At 39.7% G+C, this 22,304-nt stretch overlaps 2 protein-coding genes and 1 pseudogene across 2 annotated transcripts; 1 reads left to right on the top strand and 2 right to left on the bottom strand.

Annotated features, from left to right (window-relative positions):
• The first annotated feature begins 7,924 nt into the window (after positions 1–7,924).
• LOC102530403 (olfactory receptor 9G4) lies at positions 7,925–8,893 on the top strand. Its single transcript, XM_015247786.2, has one exon. It carries the CDS (start codon positions 7,955–7,957, stop codon positions 8,891–8,893), a length of 939 nt encoding a protein of 312 aa, XP_015103272.2. The 5' UTR covers positions 7,925–7,954.
• Positions 8,894–10,653: 1,760 nt separating this feature from the next.
• LOC140699052 (olfactory receptor 9G19-like) lies at positions 10,654–11,578 on the bottom strand (annotated as a pseudogene).
• A 9,279-nt stretch (positions 11,579–20,857) lies between these two features.
• On the bottom strand, positions 20,858–21,781 carry LOC140699051 (olfactory receptor 9G19-like). Its single transcript, XM_072970828.1, has one exon. It carries the CDS (start codon positions 21,779–21,781, stop codon positions 20,858–20,860), a length of 924 nt encoding a protein of 307 aa, XP_072826929.1.
• Between the last annotated feature and the right edge of the window lie 523 nt (positions 21,782–22,304).

The following is a 22,304-nucleotide window of genomic DNA, read 5'->3' as shown; positions in this document are numbered from 1 at the left end:
AGTGAAACTCTCTATGAGCGAAACCAATCATTGATACAAGGTCATATGAATGTTTGGATTCCTTTGTTCAGTTTTATGTATGACTGAATGAAAAATTAAAGAATATGTTCATGGGTCACATTTCCTAATTCGAGTAGTCTCTATACATGTAAAACGTGGAGTTAACCAACATAAACGCCCTGGTGCTGATAAGCTGTACATCATTTTGCTAAGGCGGCCGTAACAAAACGCCACAGGCTGGTGTCGTAAACAGAGGAAATCTTCTCCTCACGGTTCTGGAGGCTGAATGACCAAGATCCGGGTGCCATCAGCGCTGATCCTTTTTGATGCCTCTCCCCGTTGCACGCACACGGCCACCTTCTGGCTTGATCCTCACAGGGTCTGCTTTCTGTACACAAGCATCCTTGGTATTTCTCTGTGTGTCTAAATTTCCGATTTTTGTGTTTGTAAAGACACCACTCCGATTGGATTAGGGCTCATCCTAACCACTTCATTTTAAGTCAGTTACCATTGTAAAGGCTCTGTCCCCAGATGCAGTCACCTCCCAAGTCACTGGAGGTTAGGGCTTTGACATGAGGATTTTGGAGGGTTACAATTGAGGCTGTAGCACCAAGGGTTGATAGGAGTTTCCTGAAAAGTGAGACAGGGAAGCATAGCCTGGACAGACAGAGGCATATGGCAGGGAAAAACCTTGTAGATCACCAGATAATTCCTAGAAAAGTCTAATTAGTGCAATTTGGAGTTTCTGTTATCAGATAACATGTGACTACATGTATGATTACACTGTGGCTTACATCCACGTTGCGAGTCCACTTTTAATGAAATATTCCTCATTTTATCATATCCTAATTACTATGTAATCCCCATAATCCAAATGAACTTTAATTGTGTCTTTGGAGACTGAGATGTCTGTTTCTGGGCTGTTCTGTGAGAGGGGTCCCAAAGGGCTGCTGAGGAAATACATATATTGGGTCCAACAGGGCAGCCCAAGACATCAGAGGAGAGGGCAGAGGGTGTCACTTCCCAGAGTGTCCTTCCTGACCAAGGGTAAGCAGCTGGGCTCAGGGGCAGCTAAGTGGTTTGGCTTCTCTGCGATCTGAGTTGTGACCTCAGACAGTCTGACCTGGCTCTCAAAGGGTTATTCTTATGCCAAACACACACACACACACACACACACACACACACACACACACACACACAGAGTCTTCTAAAGAGAATTCCATTAATGATATATATAACCCTCACCTAGAATTCAAATTCAGTCCGGTAGTTAACCCTAGGACATCATATACGTCCTTACACAGTGGAGAAAACAAGAGGACAAAAATGGTGATGGGCTTTTTGACTAGTGGTTCTGGTCCTCTGAGCTGTCCAAGCTGCTAGAGTGTCATATCTTCACTTCTTGGTACTGATTTTCTGGTACTAGAGGGACACGCTCTCCCCTAGAATTTTAAGTGCTCCTGTGAAGGGAGCAGGGAGCAGAGTTCCTGCAGGGTACACACGACTTGAGACGTCATTCTACATGCGATGCTTTAGCATGACTGGCTCTGACATTTTTTTTGTCATTTATTTTATTCACTTTTTAATTCCAATTCATTTCAAATTCAGGAATTATTTTAGCCCATCTTCCCATCTTAGTGGTTATGAGTCCTCTCTGTTATTTACTCTCCCTTCTTATTAGTATATTGGCGATGTCATACACTGACCAGGGGCGTCCACTTGACTGAAGGTTTGTCCTGAACAGTTGGAGCTAGGATAGAAGTAGATGATACTTCGGGGAAAACCAGCCTCAAAAGATAAAAGTAATTAAACATTAATTAACTTTAGAAATATTAATTGGATGTTAGGAACAGTTTTATACTTCGGGATTCAGCAGTCAGCAAAGCAAAGCAATCTTTTTGCTCCGTTAATGCATTCTAGTGGGGAAAAAACATACAACTTAATAAACAAGAGTTAGAAGATGACTGTAGGTCTTGTGGAAAGCAGAGCAGGGTCTGAGCAGAATAATAAAGATGGGGATGGTTGGTGGGGAGAGGATATGGAATTTAAAATAGAGTGGTAAGAATGGGCAGAAATGTCAGAAAATGACATTTGATTGGGACTTACGAGAGCTGAGAGTGTGAGCCTGGCAAGTATCTGGGGAAGAGTGTATCAGGGGAACAGACAGGTCGAATATCTTTGGTGCTGGGGCAGGGCTGCTGTTTTTGAGAAACAGAAAGTCAGCAAGGCTGGAAGAGAATGAGAAGGGGCAAGTCTTAGGAGATAAGGACTTGTAGGTAATAGAGGGTTTGCTCATAGAGGAACTTGAGGCCACTGTATGGAATTTGACTTTAACTTAGAATAAATTAATAGATTTGCAGGGTTGTTTTAAGAGCAGGAGTGACATGACTTACTTTTTGTTTGTGTGTTTGTAAAGGACTGCATGGACTATTGAAGACAGACTACAGAGAAATGAGCATACAGACCAGCTGGTAGGATTTTGCAATAATCTTGGCAAAAATGGTGGTAGTTTGGACCACGGTTGTACCAGTGGAGATGATGAAAAGTGCTAAGATTCAGGATATGTTCTGAAGGTAGGGGCACCAGGGTTTCTCAGGAGTTTGAAGAGGAGGTGGGAGAAAAAGAGAGTTGATTGATTCCCAATTTGTGGCTTGAGAAACAAGAAGAGTAAAATTTCTTACTTAATATGAGAAATGAGCAGAGAGATCAATTTGGGGGACTGAAGATTAGCAGTTCAGATGTAAATGTGCCAAGTTAGAAGTATTTATTATAGTTATAGAATGTAACTTGGGCATCTTATAGTGGTAGAAATTTTAATTGCAAATCGTAACCACAAAAATTATGGATAGATTTTTGGGGATTTGTTGAACCATTTAAAATTTTGTTGTGTTTAAGTCTATGTGCAGTTTTGGATGTTGGGGAGTAGATGTATTGCTTTTGTGAGGTTTTTAAAGAGATCCAGCTGTAGAAAAGTTTCAGAGCACTTAATGATTTTCCTGGCAAAGAGGTTAAGGTATGTACACAGCTCACATGATTGATTTTTATGGAAACAAAGATGACAATGCAAATCATGGTGTTAAAATAAGATACACTTCCTCTCTCACTTCAACCAAGATGCCTGATGTCTCCAAAGATATATGCATATATGAGGGTCGTTAATCTCTTCTACACACTGTATTGTTGTAGGTGAGGTTATCTATTCTTATATTTATGGTAGATTCTCTAAGAGGCTTTAACAAACTGAAGTCATAGAAGGTGAGTGCTGGAAAGGGGTCAATCGCTTTGGCATGTGGGTGAGACTGTGTTCCAGGGAAGACAGGTGGCACTCTTAAAAGCATACAGGTTTGTAGCTGCTAATCCCATACTTCTAACAGATAAGCAATAAGGATTTACTGTATAGCTCAGGAAATTACAATGAATATCTTGTAATAACCTATAATGGAATCTAATCAGAAAAAAATCACTGAATCTCTATGCTGTACACCTGAAAACAATACTGTAAAGCAACTACACTTCAATAAAAAAGGAAAAAAAGACAAACACACAGGTGATTAGCTCTGTCCCTATCACAGGACTCCTCAGTCCAAGGCAAATCAAATTTGCACTTCCAAGCCTGTCAATTTTTTGTGAAATGCATGTAAGTAGGTGATCAAAAAAAATTTTAACTTTCAGGATTGTAGAAAGATTATGTAGGACACTGCTATTCTGACTTAAATTGTCTCTTGGTGGAAACTTGGCTTTTTTTTTTTTTCTTGAGCTCAGATTTTAAAAATAAATCAAGTGTAATTCATATTTCTCAGAATAAAAATAACTACCATAAGTTAGGTATACTTTCTGTTGGCACACAGGGCCAAGCATGTTGCGTCCACAGCTCTGACAGTTCTCTTACTTTTTTTAAAGGTGAAGAAATGTGGGTTGGGGGCTGTTAAGGACTTTCCCAAGGTGACAGATCTACCAAGGGATGGGATCAGGATTTGAACTCAGGTGCCCTTTCAGTTGTGCGGTCATGCGAGGCTGCGTATCCCAGCCCCGTCAGCTCTCAGCTAGGGTTGCTGCTACGTCTGTATTTAGCCGTAAGGTCAGTGAGGGCTGGATTATGAAGAATGGAATGGCCCCACTCCCACGTCAGAGGTCCGGCTTGCTGTTAGCTGGGGTCTCAGAAAGGATGCAGCCACAAGTGTCATCATTCAGCAAGCAAACTGAGGCTTATTTACATCGTGGTAGCAGAATTCCAAAAGTGAGAAGAGAAGCTTGCAGTGTCTCTTGAGATCCAGGCCTGGCATCTGCTTGGTGCTGCCTATGTTGTAAACTGGTGGCCAAAACAAGCCACAAGTACATTCCAGATGGAAAAGTAGCATAACAGAATCTACCCCTGATATCATGAAATCAGTGAAGAATTGCGGTCACTTAAGAACTATATATTATGTAGATCATTGGTTTGTGGTTAATTTATCACTTTTTCTTTTAAATATTAGAGGTTTGGTACCAAATATAATGTGATTAATTTGTGATACAATTAAGTTTCATGCAGAAGTCAGAATGATGACTATGATTCAGTCTTTTAATAGAATGTTCTAAGACATATCAGTTTTATTTATCCACTCTTCAAGATTTTGTAGTGTCTTGTGTTTTCTTACCAAAGTACACAGGGGATGCTTTCATTACCAACGAATCCTTTGAAAGGATCTTGTCTTTAACATGTTTCTAGTATAAGGTTAAATTACTGTATAAATACACATTCCTGGTTAGAAGAGAAATTGAGATTGAGAGTCTTTGAGTCTTGTTTATCAGGATAAGTTCCCGGTTTACATAATTCCTCGTAATTCAATGAGTTTGAATACCTCTTTCCTACCTTTATCAGAAACTGGCCTCAACAGGTCATAGAGAATGAAGGATTTCAGGGAAGTTCTATATGTAAGAGGGAATTTTTCTTCTCTTTTATTTTTTTCTTAATTTACCTATTTTTTAAATTTTAAATTTAGTGGAAGTATAGTCAATTTACAATGTGTCAATTTCTGATGTACAGCATAATGTTTCAGTTATACATATACATACATGTATTCATTTTCATATTCTTTTTCATGATAGGTTACTACAAGATATTGAATATAGTTTCCAGTGCTATACAGTATAAACTTGTTGTTTATCCATTTTATATATAGTAGTTATATATAGTAGTTAGTATCTACAAATCCCAAACTCCCAATTTATCCCTCCCCACCTCCACCCCCCTGGTAACCATAAGTTTGTTTATTATGTCTGTGAGTCTGTTTCTCTTTTGTAAATAAATTCATTTGTGTCTTTTTTTTAAGAGAGATTCCACATATGAGTGATATCATATGGTATTTTTCTTTCTCATTCTGGCTTACTTCACTTAGACTGATGAGCTCCAGGTCCATCCATGTTGCTGCAAATTGCATTATTTCATTTTTTATGGCTGAGTAGTATTCCATTACATAAATATACCACAACTTCTTTATCCAGTCATCTGCTGATGGACACTTAGGCTGTTTCCATGTCTTGGCTATTGTGACTAGTGCTGCTGTGAACTTTGGGGTGCATGTGTCTTTTTGTATTAGAGTTTCCTTTGGATATATACCCAGGAGTGGGATTGCTGGATCATATAGTAAATCTATTTTTAGTTTTTGAAGAAATCTCCATGCTGTTTTCAAGAATGGCTGCACCAAACTGTATTCCCACCAATTTTCCTCTCTTTTAATACATTCTGTGATCTGAGGTGAAAGTAAATCTTGAAAATATAAATCAGCTCGTGTTCCTTTCTCATAATGGTGATGACTACTGTTTGTGCTGGTTTAAAGGCCAAAATGCCTAATCTGGCTTCCAGTGAATTTTGTGAGCTGATAACTCTTATGGCTCATTCTGGTTCCTCTCTCTGTGCTATCTTTATTTAACCCCTGTCAGCATCTTCAATTCTTCACTCTCTCTCATGTGAGGGACACGATATATGTTTTTCCTTCTCATCGAAATGCTCTCCCTTCTCATTACCCCTAACAATGGGCTGTATTGTGCTCATTTTTCAGATGAAATTTGTACATCTTTTCTTCTGAGAAGATTTTAAGCTTAGATATATATGCACAAAACCCAGAACATTGTTTTCAGTTCTTTGTCTCTGTAAGTCAGTAGTCTACTACTACTGCAGTAGTAATCGGCTCTGTCCAGATATTTTAGGTTTTTTCCCCCAAATTATATTGCATTAAAAATGAGCTTCATAAGTTCTAGATTTTTAAAAAATTTCTTAGACAAGTGATAACGTAGCAGAGATGGTTTATAGTAACCATTGAGGTGGTGTCATGACCCACCATTTTATCTGCTACCAATATAATAAAAAATTCCTGCCAAGATAATTCTACTCAAGCTTGAGCATATTCAGAAGGAAGTTGTACAAATAAATAACAACATAGTACTGTAACTGGGGCACTCTCAGGGTGTGTGGGAAGCAATCATGTGACTGATATAGTTTGGTGGAAGTTCTAGTAGGTGAAAACAAGTGGTGAGGAGGGGGTTTGTAGAGGTTTAAGTTAAAGCCATTTCTAGAACCTTGGATGTATGACTAGAGCATCTGTGCTTCGTGTGTTCATGAGACAAGATCCATTAGATACTGTAAAGAAACGGAATGGTCCTCTTTAACCACAGTGTCATCAGTCAAGTCACATCCTCTCTGAACTCATTAGCTACATTTGAAAGGTTAGGATACCTAATCTTTGAAAGATATCTTACAGAGTAACAAGTGAAGACAATAGACCTTGAGGTAGGGAACTTGGATTTGCATTCTAGTTATAACATTGTTTCTGGCTTAGCTCAAAGAGAAGTGTTTTAATATTTAAATAAATCACAATCTTCTTAATTTTAGTTTGCTCTCACTGCGTCTCTACCTGGGGGAAAGTAAGCTGGTCACTGGGGCATTAGCACTAATTCTATAGTGTTTGACACTAGATACCTTCTCTTAGCTTCTCTCTGAGAGCCCTGCAAGTTCAAGATACAAATTTTGAAGGATTCATGGTTTCTCAATATATTTTTAACACCAAAAATTTTGGTTCTTCTTAATATTCACCACCTACTATATCAAAAAATGCTTAAACCATATATACAATATATATGTGTACATATATAAATCTCATGTCAACTAGAGAAAATAAGAAATAAAAATAGTTTAAAAAAAAGCTATTTTCATAGGTGAAGAAGTTCATGTTGTCAGAGGATTATAGGATTGCCTTAATTGAGGAACAGGAGAAAAAATACATTTACGAATAAGAGAGGCAAGTGGCTTAACAATTGAAAGCACATATTTTTGATAAAAAAAGTTCTGGGTCCAAATACCAGCTCTGCTGTCAACTAGTACTGGGACCTTGGAAGTGTTTCTTAAATTACGTGAGGATTATAATAATACTTACCGTATACATTGTGGAAAGAATTAAGTGGTTAAGTATAGAACTGGGGATACTCTCTGAGCACAGTGAGTCATGTCTGTACTAGTCTGTTTGTATTAACGGTGGCAGGGGTGGCACAGTAAAGTGGCATTTGTAAACTACCAGCACGTGCCTGACACGTCAACACTCACTGACACACACGGGACACTCGCACGTTTGGGTGCTCACCGTGGGCCTGACATTTGGCTGGAAGCGTTCCTTTACGTCTCCTTAGCTCCATCAGACAACCTGTCAGAGCTCATCATTTTTCTCACCTGCTGGATGAGACTAAGAGACTTGCCCTGCATGAAACAATTAGTAAGTCAAAGCCCTAATTCCAAAATCAGATCCCGACTCCCATTCCGGCGGTCTTTCCAAGTCACAGACTGAATTTTTTATTGTTTTATTTAGACAGTAAGGGGTTCATGAATTGTTGACTCAATCCATATGCCTTTATTTCTTTCGAAACCAAAATCACTCAATTTTTTTTTTCTCATGACCGTTACCAGGCTTTCCCCTCTGTGGACATGGAAATAGGAAATCGCACGGTCCTGACTGAGTTCTTCTTACTGGGTCTCTCTTCAGACCCCCGGTGGCAGCTGATTCTATTTGGGATATTCCTGGTGCTCTATTTGTTCACCTTGTCAGGGAACATGACCCTAGTTATCTTGATCCGTGTCGATTCCCGCCTGCACACACCTATGTATTTTTTCATTGGCAATCTGTCTTTTCTGGATTTCTGGTACACTTCTGTGTATACTCCCCAAATCCTGGCCAATTGTGTCTCAGAAGATAAGCGCATTTCCCTGGCTGGGTGTGGGGCCCAGTTGTTCTTTTCCTGTGTTGTGGCTTACACTGAGTGTCATCTCTTAGCGGCCATGGCCTACGACCGCCACGCGGCCATCTGTAACCCATTACTCTACTCAAGCACTATGTCCAGCTCTCTGTGTACCGGGCTCGTTGCTGGCTCCTACACAGGAGGCTTCTTGAATGCCATCGCCCATGCCGCCAACACCTTTCGCCTGAGTTTCTGTGGCAAAAATGTCATCGACCACTTCTTCTGTGACGCACCGCCATTGGTGAAAATGTCCTGTACAGACACCCAGGTCTATGAAAAGGTCCTCCTGGGAGTGGTGGGATTCACTGTCCTCTCCAACATTCTTGCCATCCTGATTTCCTATTTCAACATCCTCCTGGCTATTCTGAGGATCCGCACGGCCTCAGGAAGGCGCAAAGCCTTCTCCACCTGTGTGTCACACCTCATCTCGGTCATGCTCTTCTTTGGATCCTTGCTCTTCATGTATTCAAGGCCAAGTTCCACCTACTCCCTGGGGAAGGACAAAGTGGCTGCCCTGTTCTACACTGTGGTCAACCCACTGCTCAACCCTTTCATCTATAGCCTGAGAAACAAAGATGTCAAAGAGGCCTTCTGGAAAGCAACACAGATCAGAAGTCGCCAGAGATGAAGGTTATCTTTTGGCAGCATGCTCTCATTGCACTTTCCATGCTACAAACATGTTTGTAAATGTCACAACAGTTCAAGTAAATGCAACAGGTTATACTTGAAAGATGAAACATTGATCAAACCATTTTTAATTATTTATTATTATTTTGTTGTGATTAAACTATTTTAGATCCATAATATCGAGCTGTTTGATGTTCTACAGTATTGTATTTTGCTTCTTGGCAGTACTAGATTTTCATAAAAATTATCAGCTTGATTATCTGTGAGAGGTTTTAGAAAGAGAAAAAGAGGAATTGGTTGGGTTTTGTGCGCATAGTTTGACTTTCAATCTTAGCAGTCTTTGTTGTGTGGGGAAAAGATTTGGAATGGCTAAATGTCAGGAAATTTTCAAGATTTTCTGCATATTTATTTTCAGCATGGAATCCCTCTATATTCTTTCATAAAACTCTGAGTATGTAGAAAATGCCTTTGTAAATTTGTATATTCTGTATCAGTTTAACATTAGGCAAAAATATTTGCATTGTTTAAATTGAAAACAAACAAACAACTAAACACCTTTCTAAATCTATGGAGAGACGTGTCTCTAGGATGGTGTATCACCCTGCAAGCGGGATTTGTCACAGAGAATGGGTCTGCCACACTCTTCCTCATTTCATACACCACGTGTTCTCCATGAAGAAAAGTAACATCAGGTGGAGCTAACAGAAACCAACCCACCAACCTACCCACCAACAAGACCCCCACTCTGTTCTGAACTCAGTGCTTTTTTGTCCTACCAGAAGATTAAAAAAATACATATATATATTTAATATTATATTTATTTACTTATTTTTTATTTGTTTTTTGTTTTTTTGTGTGTTTGCTGGGGGGTGAGGAGGAGGCAATTAGGTTTATTTATTTACTTATTATTTCAATGGAGGTACTGGGGCTTGAACCTAGGACCTCGTGCATGTTAACCATGTACTCACCAGTCAGCTATATCCTACCACGTCCTACCAGAAGATTTTAAGTACAAAGAAACCTAAGGCTCTGTATTCAGTATATGGCAGGTCTAGTTGGGATTTTTTCCCATACTTTTTATAACACTGCTAATTAGAGATTATTAGTTACACATGATGAATGACTAGCTGGTGCCTAAGAAGTCAAAACTATGTTATTGAAATATTATAGTCATTGTTGTAATGATCATATACATATATTCATTTAAATTAAAAGTACAAAGCAAAAAATTGTGCCCACTCCACTATTTGTGCTAGCTCTGATGTTTCTGATCTTTCATTTGCATTCATTAAATAACACATCATTGCCATCTCTGTTTTCAGGACAACATTATTAACATTCCATTTTCTTCGACTTCCACAGAAGTTCTGTAAGTACTGGACAAGAAGGATTAGGGATGTATTCCTCAAATCTCCAGAATCAACTTAACATTTTTTTCATATTATCATAAATCCAATAAAGTAGAGAAAATAAATTGGGTCCACTTAGAAAAAGTAAAGTAAAATTTAAGTTTTTGGGATCCCAGATATAATATATACACTTCTATTTTGCATTGAACCTAATGCTACATTAAAAAACTATATTAATATTAAAATGAATCTGTATATTATAGAGTATAATCTGGTCACTAAAGCAAAAACTAATAAAAACAAAATCTTTTTCAAACAGGTGTTTTATTAATGCCTCTCCATATGCCTCTCCTGAAGCAGTCTATTTGCACTGAGCACTGGTTTGAGAAATGTATATAATTTAGGCTTCACATTATGTTACCCTGAAGAGTTTCTTCAGAGCTTCTTTCACGTCTTTATTCCTCAGACTGTAGATCATGGGGTTCAGCATGGGGAACAGCACAGTATAAATTGTGGACACCAATTTGTCCCTCTCGAGGGAATAGCTGGAACTTGGGCGAGAGTAGATGTAGAGAATGGAGCCATAGTACAAGGTGACAGAGACCAGGTGGGAGGAGCAGGTGGAGAAGGCTTCGAGGCGGCCCTGGGTGGAGCGGATCCTCAGGATGGCAGCGATGATGAAGAGATAGGAGGCCAGGATGAGCACAGCGGGGGTGATGACGTTGGAGGCCAGGAGGAAGTACAGCACATCCTGGAAGGTCTCCTTCACATCACATGCTAACTTCACCAGGGGTGGGACATCGCAGAAAAAGTCATCAATAACATTGTCACCACAAAAACTCAAAGTGAATGTGTTGCTGGTGTGTATTATTGCATTGACAAAACCCTCCAGTGTAGGAGTAGACAAGCAAGCAGATGCACCATCTCCTTGACATGGCCTGAGCATATAGCAGGGGGTTGGAGATGGCCACATAGCGGTCATAAGCCATGGCAGCCAACAGGTAACACTCACTGTACCCGAGCCCGGCAGAGAAGAAGAACTGAGCTGCACAGCCAGCAAAGGAGATGCTCTTGTCTTCAGAGATGCAGGTCACGAGGATCTCTGGGATGTAGACAGAGGAATACCAGAAATCTAAAAAAGACAGATTCCCAATGAAAAAGTACATGGGTGTGTGCAGCCAGGAGTCATTACAGATCACCACCATGAGGGTGGTGTTTCCTACCAGGGTCACAGAGTAGACAGCAAGGAACAACACAGAGAGGACCACCTGCATCACAGGGTCTGTTGTGAATCCCACCATGATGAACTCAATGATTGTGTGATTTTTTATCTCCATGGCCATAGGGAATCCACCAAAGAGGGGAGAAAATGAGCGTTCAACTTGAAACATAGAAAATAAATAAAGAGATAACAATGTAACATTAGTGAATTTTGAAGTTTAGGATCCAGCAAAGTTAAGTCTTCATTTTAGAAAGAGTTTTTATTTTGCACAAAACTCCTCAGGCTTTACAATTACATGTATGTTACTAATAAATCAACATAGGCGTCTGGAAATTTTCAAGTGTTTCTTGCAGCAAACATTGATTTGAATCAGGCAGCTCTGAACCAAAGGTGGCTGGGAGAACTGCTGGGGCAGGCGCTAGGGAAGAGGTTTTCATAGAGAAGTTGCGGAAGCAAGGCAGGAAATTATCTGATTGGCTATATTTTGAGTGGCTGTTTTATTGAAGGAAGCCTAGTTAGTGCCTTGTGATTGTCCTTATGTCTCATCATGGGATTCACTGACTTTGGTTTAGGTTTTGTTTCGTGTACACAAGGAGTTGGAGCCACCTCGGTTGAATAGCCTTCCAGTCAACTGACTTTAACAATATTCTAATCCACACTTCTGAAGTGTGGTTTTTATTATTTTTTCCCTTAAGAATGATTGTTGAAATAAATGAAAGATGGACTTATAATTCCTGTTCTCTTGTACTTTGGTCCTTTTCATAATGTCCGTTTACTTTTTCACTAAATGTGTGACTTCATAGCTTAAAGTATTACTTGTTTATATCCAATATTAGGCTTACCTTGTTAATATGTTTTTAAAAAGTATGATTTTGGTGCTTGCATATTCTACAGCACTCTACAATCACTCTAGATTCATATCCCATTCTAATATCTGTGGGCATAAGAAAATACTCTGTAAATTAAAAGGGAAAAGGGTAATATACAAAGGTTTGGGACACAATGTGTACTACGGGAAGATATACAATGAAGGGGTTATGAAGTACACAGGATTACCTGCATTTGATACCTTACTGTGCAGTAGGAAACAATGTGTAACAGTGTTCTGAAGAGTCCATTTTAAATGTAATTTACTGCATAAGTAACATAGTGCTGTATGTTTATGCATTATTTAAATATTTCATTGCGTTCATAATTTTTATTGTTAAGGATTTTAACCTTAATGATAACTAGACAAAAAAGTAGCTCCTGGACTATGAACAGGAGGCCTCTAACATCTGATTTAGAAGAACTTACCTAAAATTCTCAGCCACGGCATCCTCTGAGCAGAATTTATGTATGCCTGTGCCAGAATCATTTATATGAGTTTCTGCATCCCCAGGGTTGTAGATGACTGCAAACCCTCAGGATTTCATAGCAGTTAAACAAAACTGTGTGTTGAGGATTGGGTTTTAATAAGATGGAGAGAAATTTTTTGAGATTCCCTAGTGAAGTGTCGTCAGTCAGAATTTTCATTCTCATTTGCTAGAGTTATGCAGAAGCTAAATTCAAGATACATGGACACATATGTTATATGTGCTATATATATTCATATATATATGTGCATATTAAAACACATATGTTCGATATATTGATATTTTTGTTGTGTGTTGAATACCTTTCTTTTGTCCTTCCAAATCTGTTTGCTCCCCTCTTTGACCTCCTCTCTGCTCCAGGATGCTCAGCTGTATGAATTGCCTCAGTTGGCTCCTTTGCTTTTTATCTGCTTAGTGAGTTTAGCCAATTAGTTGTAACTGGCAGTGAAGAGAGTGAGGTCAGCGTGGCTTTTCCAGCCTCCTTTCTTGCAGAGATGCCACGGTGGCTGCATCGCTGGACCTAAACCACAGATCCTGCCAGGTGACACTTTTCAAAGCTTTCCTTTCAGTGCTCATAACCTCTTCCCCGACCTGCAGCTTCAGGAACAGAGGAGGTAACAGCACTGAGAAGTTATCAGTTCTAGGGTTGTGACACTATTTCTTGGGATTTCCCTAAACCACACACATCCCTTTACATAACCCCTTTATTAAACTCTCCCCAAATTAACCAGTTTTAGTGGCCATCTGCTACCTTCCAGGTTCACAGCTGACACTGGTCTTAGAAGTAGTCCCAGGAGATAAACATTCCAGTGGAATTGGATTGTTCTTATACTTGAAGATTAGACATACAAGCCTATCATGGTGGGAGGCTGGACACTGGTAACATAGAGGATCCAGTGGCATCAGACTTACTTAAATGATCACCAGTGGCATCAGGGAATGAACAACAGGTCGAGGGCAAGGCATTGAGAGACCAGCTTCATGTGGTGCAGGCCATTCAAATAGCGATGATCAATATCTTGTGGTGAGTTGGCTTCTGCCACAATTTAAACCTGTGACTATCTACCTGATGAAGTGAACAGGCAGCAGAAAGCTTAAATTACAGCTTTGAAGAAGTCTTGCATTTCCTCTGGTCCTTGGGTGCTTACCTTTGAGGACCAATGCCATGGCCCAGGTGTTAGCATTGCCGAGTTGCCTCCCCTAATAAATGGTTAAACTTGCTTGGTATTTAATGGTAAGATAAGAGTATTGACTTGAAAGGAGTGAGATTCTGAGACAGGAAACAGGACATTTGGGCAATTAGACTAAGTCTGAGAATTTTGTCTCCACTCCTTAAGTCTGTTTTTCAAAAACAAAAAGTTTCTTCTCTTTATCTGAGGAAATGAGAACTTGGAAATGAGAACGCTCGTACCTGGATGAGAGCCTGTGATTGACTGAATGTACCTGGGAGGGCCAAACATATACAGATGTACCTCTCCCTGATACCCAGCGCTGTCACCCTGCATTGCTTCTGGGTTTGTGGTGAAACTTAAACATCAACTTAGCTCAGACAATGAATGCCAAACCTGGTCTGGTAAAAATTATAGGACATTATCAGTCAGTGTTGGCAAGAGTCTGGTGAATATCTGTAGGAATGGATTCTAAGAGCAATGAAATATTAAGTGAGGACAGGAAATATTAAGGACAAGGAAATGATCAGTTTCATATGGCTAAGTTTATTGACACAGAAGCACTCACCAAGGATTTGGGATTTAATGTAATTATTTGAATCCCTGGAGGGATGTCGATAATTTGTTAACGTTGGTTAACTGAATCTTGAATTCAGAGGATTGGAGTCGTTGAAGTCAGGATGTCAGAGCAACCTGACACAGTGCTGAAGATGGGAGATTGAAATACTGTCAGTCATCATTTTGTGTCATCTGCTTTTGTCACTGCCTAAACCTCACCCTCACCTCTCACCTCACTCATCCAAAGGCTCCGTAAAATGCATTGTTTAGGGAGTCATCAGCATTCTTGTAGAGCCTGGCAGAGACCACCATCAGTAGGCTAGGGATGCTGGCAAGAGAAGCAGCAGTGGGCCTGGATTCCCAGAACATTAGAAACCAGTTCACCGTGCACAACCATCAGTCCCACACGAGTGAGAATCATTTACATCAGCATTTTGCTGTAATGGTTTCTGTGCTGAGTTAACTACTGATGGCTCAGGCTTTAAACCCTGATACACACACACACACACATCTCTATATGTATATTTATTTAGCCACAGAAATGTTAGAAGTGAAAACTACCTTAGAGATAAACGGGCTGAGTTTTTTCTTCACCAGGTGATGGGGCTAGTAAGTAGAGTGGGAAATCGATGTGCTCGAGGTCACAGAGTTCGTTAGAAGCCCAACCTTGTCAAGAGCCTGGTCCTCCTAGGGCATTCTAGGGTTTCATGATAGCTGCTCTTAAAAAAAGAAAGGAAAGAGAGAAGGAAGAATGGAAGAAAGAAAATGAAGGAGGAAAAGAAAGCTCAGTAGTCATCACACTGAAAGGGAACAGTAAGCATTTTAATAACTCATTGACTCCTGACTCTTCCCAAAAGATCTTCCGTTAAAAAAAAAAAGACAATTATGTCCTTGTGGGATTTTAGAAACTGTGCTAGAGCAATAAAGGAGGTTTTTATTTTCTTTTTAAGAGATTCAGTGTTTTCTGGTACTTTCTGATGAAGCCAAAAGGGCAAGAAATAGCTTTGATCATGCAGGGAAATAATGACCCTTCTGTTCTCTTTTACTTCTGCCTGTTCTCTTTACTCACTGACATGACAACAGCTATCTTTACAGTTGTCATCACTTAGAGATTTCCAAGAGCTTTAGGATGTCTTGGCAAAGACATCCTAAACACAGGAGCAGGGACCAAGACTAAATATACATTTCTTATTATGAATCACAGTATCCCCAGAAGAGATAGGAAATCAGATAACCACAAATACATGTAAATTTTACAGCGTGTAAGTGCAATGGGGTTTATGGTTAGGGGTACTTTTAAGGCTATGAATCTGTAACAGTGTTTAGAGCAGCAGAGCCTGGCTAATGGGAGGCACTTCCTGCTGTGCACGTGCGTGCTTTACTCTGTAAACGTGTAGTATTGTTTTTACACACATTTGGTAAAAATTTCCCAAGAAAGATAAGATCCCCTGCTAAGCTGAGGTTGGAATGTGTATCGTGGCTGTTCACATATGGATAGAAGAAAAAGAAAAGAGAAAAAGAAAGTAATACAAAAGGCAAACTTTTTAAATATATAATTCATAAAAATGTCAATATGTATATTTAACACGTGCATAAACACTAACTAGGCCATTTTAATTCTTCTTTAAATTTCTGTCACGTAGGTGATACATTGATACATGCCTGTTTCTAAGAGGAGTCAAGCCTTAACAGAAATATAAATTTACTTCATTTACTCCTGTGCTTAAATCACTTACCTTTGCGCTCGGTCGGAGCCAGGGCGGCAACTAGACCGCAAACTCAAGTCTGTTACCGAGCACCGAGGGCTGGCGCTTCTGCTTGTTGCACGGTATGGAGGTCCGAACTTCTCCAAAGTAGCTGATGATTTTAGGATGGGTTGTGACTTCACTGATGGCATTTCAGTAAAAAATAAAAGCTTGAGGTCCTGCGGACCGTCCTGTTACTCCAGTTACTGCTATGTAATGGAGCTCTGCTCATTAGCACACAGAGTACAGATGACATAGTCGTACACCCAGAGTTCCACCAGTTAGCTTCAGTTTCCCTCTGCAAACCCTCTCTCCCCACCACTCTTCACTTCTTTAGGACTTCGACCAAAGTCAGTTACTCACGTGGTTGATTTCCCCAGGTCAACACACCCTGGGACCTTCACAGTTAGAGTTCTGTGCTGTTCTTCCCTTGCACACTATGTATGATTTTCTAAGTCTGCTCAAGCTGAGCAAATTGCCTTGGCAGGAATGTACGGACAGTCTACTGACGATGCACAAAATGTTGGGTTGTAACCACCACCTCAATAGTAATCACGAACTTCCTCTGTTACGGCATTGCTTGTCTATACAAGGGAAAATGACTAAGAATTATTAAGCTGTCTTTAATAAAATATGATTAGCGGGAAAATGGAAATATCTGGATACAGCCAATTACTGCTCTTGTACTGCTAATCCCCAAAGAGGCAAATAAGGGGAAAAAAGAAATTTTCTGAGCTAAGCTTAAAGTCTTCTCAGAAGAACAGATATTTAAATGACCCTGAAAAGTAAGCCTAATGTATTCCAGCACACTGCAGGGTAAGGACGGCGGGGAGCATTTCCACGAGAAGAAAGCACATACACCAGATCCCTCAGTGAGAGAGAGTCGAGAGAGAGGCTGAGAGAGATTAACTACAGATGAGATGCGGAGAGGAACTGGTGGCTGAACCCAGGCGTTATCAACTCACAAAGCTCACTGGAAGCCATGTTAAGGATTTGAGCTTTAAACCAATGCAAAGGGAAGTGTTGCCATCACGAGGGAGTCACATAAACAGGTTTATATTTTTAAAGTTCACTGTGGCTGTGGAGTAGAGAATGGATTGAAAGGGAGCAAGATTTCCCTCCTCACTGAAATCTCTCTGAAATCCCCAGTCCACTATTCCCTGTCGAGGCCAGTTCTCGCATAAAGGCAGGAAAGAGGCATTCAGACTTCTTGAGTGAATTGCTAGGGATTGTATAAACGGGAACTTTATCCTGATAGACACATCTCAAAGACTCAGTTTCAACATTCTTCTAACCAGGAATGTGTATTTATATAGTAATTGAACCTTAAAATACCAGATAAGTTTTTTTTTTTGATGGACTTTATTTTTGTAGAGCAGTTTCAGGTTTACAGCAGAATTGAGCAGAAAATACAGAGTTCCCACATAGACCTCCCACCCACACATATATACTCCCCTACCCTCAACATCCCTCATCAGTGTGGCATATTTGGTATAATCAATGAGCCAACATGGGCACTTTATTATCAACCAAAGTCCATGGTTTACATTAGGCTTCAGTCTTGATGTAGATTCTATGGGTTTTGACAAGTGCAGAATAACATGTAGCCACCACTATAGTATCATACAGAGTAATTGCATTGCCCTAAAAATCCCTTGTGCTCCATCTATTCATTCCTCCCTCCACCCCTCTCCCCAAACCCCTAGACCTTTTCCAGAATGTCATTTGGTTGAAATCATACAGTTTGTAGCCTTTTCAGACTGGCTTCTTTCATTTAGTAATATGTCTTTTTAAGTTTCTTCTATGTCTTTCATGGCTTGATAGATCATTTTTTTTAACTGCACATATATTCCCAGACAAGTTTAAAGACAAGATCCTCTCAAAGTACTGTTTGGTAATGAAAGCATTCTTTCTATATTTGAAATGAGAAACTACAAAATCTTCAGAAAAGTGGATAAATAATTTTGAGGAAATCTTTAGACCAGTCTATTAAAAGACCCAAATACATAGTCATCATTCTGACTTTTGTGTAAACCATAATTGTATCACAAATTCCTCACATTGTATTTTGAACAAAAGCGCTAACATTTAAAAGAAAGAGAGGGTAAACTAAACCACAAGCCAATGATCTATGTAATACATTGAAAAAAAAAGACACAATTCTCTATCGATTTCCCGAATTCAAGAGTAGATGCTCTTTTTCTACCCTCGGTGTCTGGGATGGCCTCGTGGTTTGCTTAGGCCAACACATTGCAACACAGGCAGGACCACGTGGATGCTAAGGTCTCAAGAGGATTGGCACCATCCTCTTTTTACTTTTGAAATCTTGCTGAGCAAACTATTGATTGAGAAAAACAACAGAGTTGTTGAACTGCTGGGAATTTACTCAAAATTTAACAAATACTGATTTTTAGTAAGTCACTTGCAAATTCCTTCCTGAAGCTCTGGTTGAGTATATTGATTATTTTTCCGTAAACCTGTGCCTTCTACATTAATGTCATCTGAAGGAAAATGTTTTTGTTTAGATTATTTGAAAAGCTCACTGTTTTAAATCTATGGAGAAATATGTGTCATTAGGACAGTATGTCAGTCACCTTCAAAGAATGATCTCTCCCACGCAGAATGAGTAGTCTTCCAGGCCATCCCCCTGGTCACACAGCACAAATCCTCCATGGAGGAAGATGACAACACCTGGCGACACAGACTGAAACAAACAGACCGGAAAACAAATCCCTGATGTATTGTAGATTTGGTGCTTGTTCCCACCCCGAGATGTACCCATGGAAGCTTTCAACCACCAACAGTCCCACAGCTCACTATCCAGTATGTGGCAGGTTTAGTTGATTTTTTTCATCACTTGTAGGTCATGTGCAGTTCTACTTGAAAGTTGATTCTGCATTTCCTATATAATATTTTTAATAGTTTATCATGCAGAATGATAACCTTCACTGATTTTGGAAGAGCGCTGATCCCTTTTGCTGTCACCTCTATTGATAGAAGATGCAGTGGACAGTCAGCCTCCAGATACTCACTTTTACTGATTACAATCTGACAATGAACATTGGACTCTCCAAAATAATTTCATGTCTGTGAACGTAGTTTATACAAAGTGTCAACTATCAAACTGAAGATAATGCTGTTTTTCAAACATACTAATTAGTTTGTTGTAGGTGATCTTCAAAAGTCTATTTTAATTTCCACTTACACGCATGAATGATAGCTAGGTAAGTGAGAAAGTATGAAAGTATGATTCTAATCTGGCATTTTAAGCATCTGACATAGCCAATTAAATTGTATCCTTATCCTGCCTTTTTTTTTCCAGTTTTTGTAATTTGTATTAAGCAGTTAATATTTTACCTTAAAAAAAGAGAATAAATCCAAACTGGACTAGCATCCCCGATGTGAATGTGCATGACAAGGGAAAGCTGAGTGCTCAGTAGTATCCACCTCTGGTTATGATCCTAAACTTGAGCACGTCCTGGTGTTGGCTCCGTCTGTGTGTTGCTCTGCCTCCTGACCAAAATGTTCATCAAGAGTAGCTTTTGAAATGCTCTGAACGTGGTATATGTTGACTCTGTTTTTAAGGACTATACATGAGATCATTAGCTAGTGGGAAATTTTCTTCATGAGTCAGGGATTGGATGGAGAAAGAGGGAAGAAAAGCAGAAGAAAGCACAGGCACTCATTTCTTCCTGTGAAAAGAAGTTAAACACATTCATTGATAAACATTGAAAGGCAGGTATTTTAGAGCAGCATTTAAAAGTGTCTGGTGAATTTTGTTTTTATCTATCTATTCATTTTCTTCTTACATTTGGCCACCTAAAAATAGTTGATTTTTCAAAACACTCTTTACAACAACACTGTAAATTATGAAATTGTAGTTATATTTGACAAATGAGTAATTCATGCCTCAGATGTTAGAAATTTGTTATTGAAAGTTTATAGCTATTTTTGTAATATGCACATTTATGAAACACTATTAATAAAATTTTAGAACCAATAGTTGTAGCCACTTCACCAGTGATACTAGCTTTGACATTCCTGATCTTTCTTTTCATCTACATTCATTAAATAACATGCCACTGCCCTCTCTTTTTCCATCACAAAATTCTTCACATTCCTTTCTTTTCCATTACCACAGACACTCCTTAGGTATTGGACAAGAAGGATTTGGGGTGTATTCCACAAATCTCAAGAATCAATTTAATATTTTCTTCACACCTGATTAAGTAGGTGGAAAGAATTGAATCTATCTCAGGGGAGATAGTAAATTAACATTCAACCATTTGGATTCCAGAAGCAATATATAATATTCTATATCACATTAAACCTTGATGTTGTTCTTTGAAAAAATGCTAATATTACATTGAACCCATCTTTTGTAGACTAGATTATAGCATGATCACTAAAGCAAAGCAAAGTAATGCAACAAAAGAAAATATTTTTCATTGGATTTCTTTGACTAGAGAAACAGGTGTTTTATTAATGCCTCTCCATATGCCTCTCCTGAAGCAGTCTATTTCCACAGAGCACTGGTTTGAGAAATGTATATAATTTAGGCTTCACATTATGTTACCCTGAAGAGTTTCTTCAGAGCTTCTTTCACGTCTTTATTCCTCAGACTGTAGATCATGGGGTTCAGCATGGGGAACAGCACAGTGTAAAATGTGGACACCAATTTGTCCCTCTCGAGGGAATAGCTGGAACTTGGGCGAGAGTAGATGTAGAGAATGGAGCCATAGTACAAGGTGACAGAGATCAGGTGGGAGGAGCAGGTGGAGAAGGCTTTGAGGCGGCCCTGGGTGGAGCGGATCCTCAGGATGGCAGCGATGATGAAGACATAGGAGGCCAGGATGAGCACAGCGGGGGTGATGACGTTGGAGGCCAGGAGGAAGTACAGCACATCCTGGAAGGTCTCCTTCACATCACATGCTAACTTCACCAGGGGTGGGACATCGCAGAAAAAGTCATCAATAACATTGTCACCACAAAAACTCAAAGTGAATGTGTTGCTGGTGAGTATTATTGCATTGACAAAACCTCCAGTGTAGGAGTAGACAAGCAAGCAGATGCACCATCTCCTTGACATGGCCTGAGCATATAGCAGGGGGTTGGAGATGGCCACATAGCGGTCATAAGCCATGGCAGCCAACAGGTAACACTCACTGTATGCCAGCCCGGCAGAGAAGAAGAACTGAGCTGCACAGCCAGCAAAGGAGATGCTCTTGTCTTCAGAGATGCAGGTCACCAGGATCTCTGGGATGTAGACAGAGGAATACCAGAAATCTAAAAAAGACAGATTCCCAATGAAAAAGTACATGGGTGTGTGCAGCCGGGAGTCATTATAGATCAACACCATGAGAGTGGTGTTTCCTACCAGGGTCACAGAGTAGACAGCAAGGAATACCACAACGAGGACCACCTGCATCACAGGGTCTGTTGTGAAGCCCACCAGGATGAACTCAGTGACCGTGTGATTGCTTCTCTCCATGGTTTAAAGAGACCTCACCTACAAATGAAAGGGTGAAATGTTTACCGCAACCAGTACCAAAGGAGGTCATTCTCTGTTACAAACCTGTGGGATATGGTCAAGGGCATGGTTATTGGAGTAAGGAAGATCTGAGCAGGAATCTTGGCTGGGTTAGGCAAGTGATGGAAGCTTTCTGAGCCACAACTTATTAATGTCATTAAAATGCATTTAGTAGTAGGAGGCCTTAAGGCTGTTTGGCCATTTATTCTTGTATTTAAAAAACACTTCTTGAGCCCTTGGTGCTGTCTAAGCATTGGAATACAGAAGTGAGGTTGATAAGGTTGACCCTTACTGAGTCTTCATTTGGAAGGGAGAGACACATAATAAATAAACAAAAAAGTATAGAAATATTTTTAGTTAATGTTAGATGATATTAAGAAAGTAAAACTGGCTCATGAAGTGAAGAGGAACTGGGAGTGGAGCTAATTAAATTCAAACACTGAGGGAAAAATATCTATTTCCCATTTCCCAGCTACAAATGGAC

The sequence above is a fragment of the Vicugna pacos genome, chromosome 10 (genome assembly GCF_048564905.1).
Source record: "Vicugna pacos chromosome 10, VicPac4, whole genome shotgun sequence".
Lineage (NCBI taxonomy): Eukaryota > Metazoa > Chordata > Mammalia > Artiodactyla > Camelidae > Vicugna > Vicugna pacos.
Note: the sequence above shows the minus strand (reverse complement) of the source record. Positions and strands in the feature narration are given on the sequence as shown.

Excerpts from the sequence above, each read along its gene's own strand:
- LOC102530403 (XM_015247786.2), top strand. The coding sequence starts at position 7,955 with ATGGAAATAGGAAATCGCACGGTCCTGACTGAGTTCTTCTTACTGGGT.
- LOC140699051 (XM_072970828.1), bottom strand. The coding sequence starts at position 21,781 with ATGGAGAGAAGCAATCACACGGTCACTGAGTTCATCCTGGTGGGCTTC.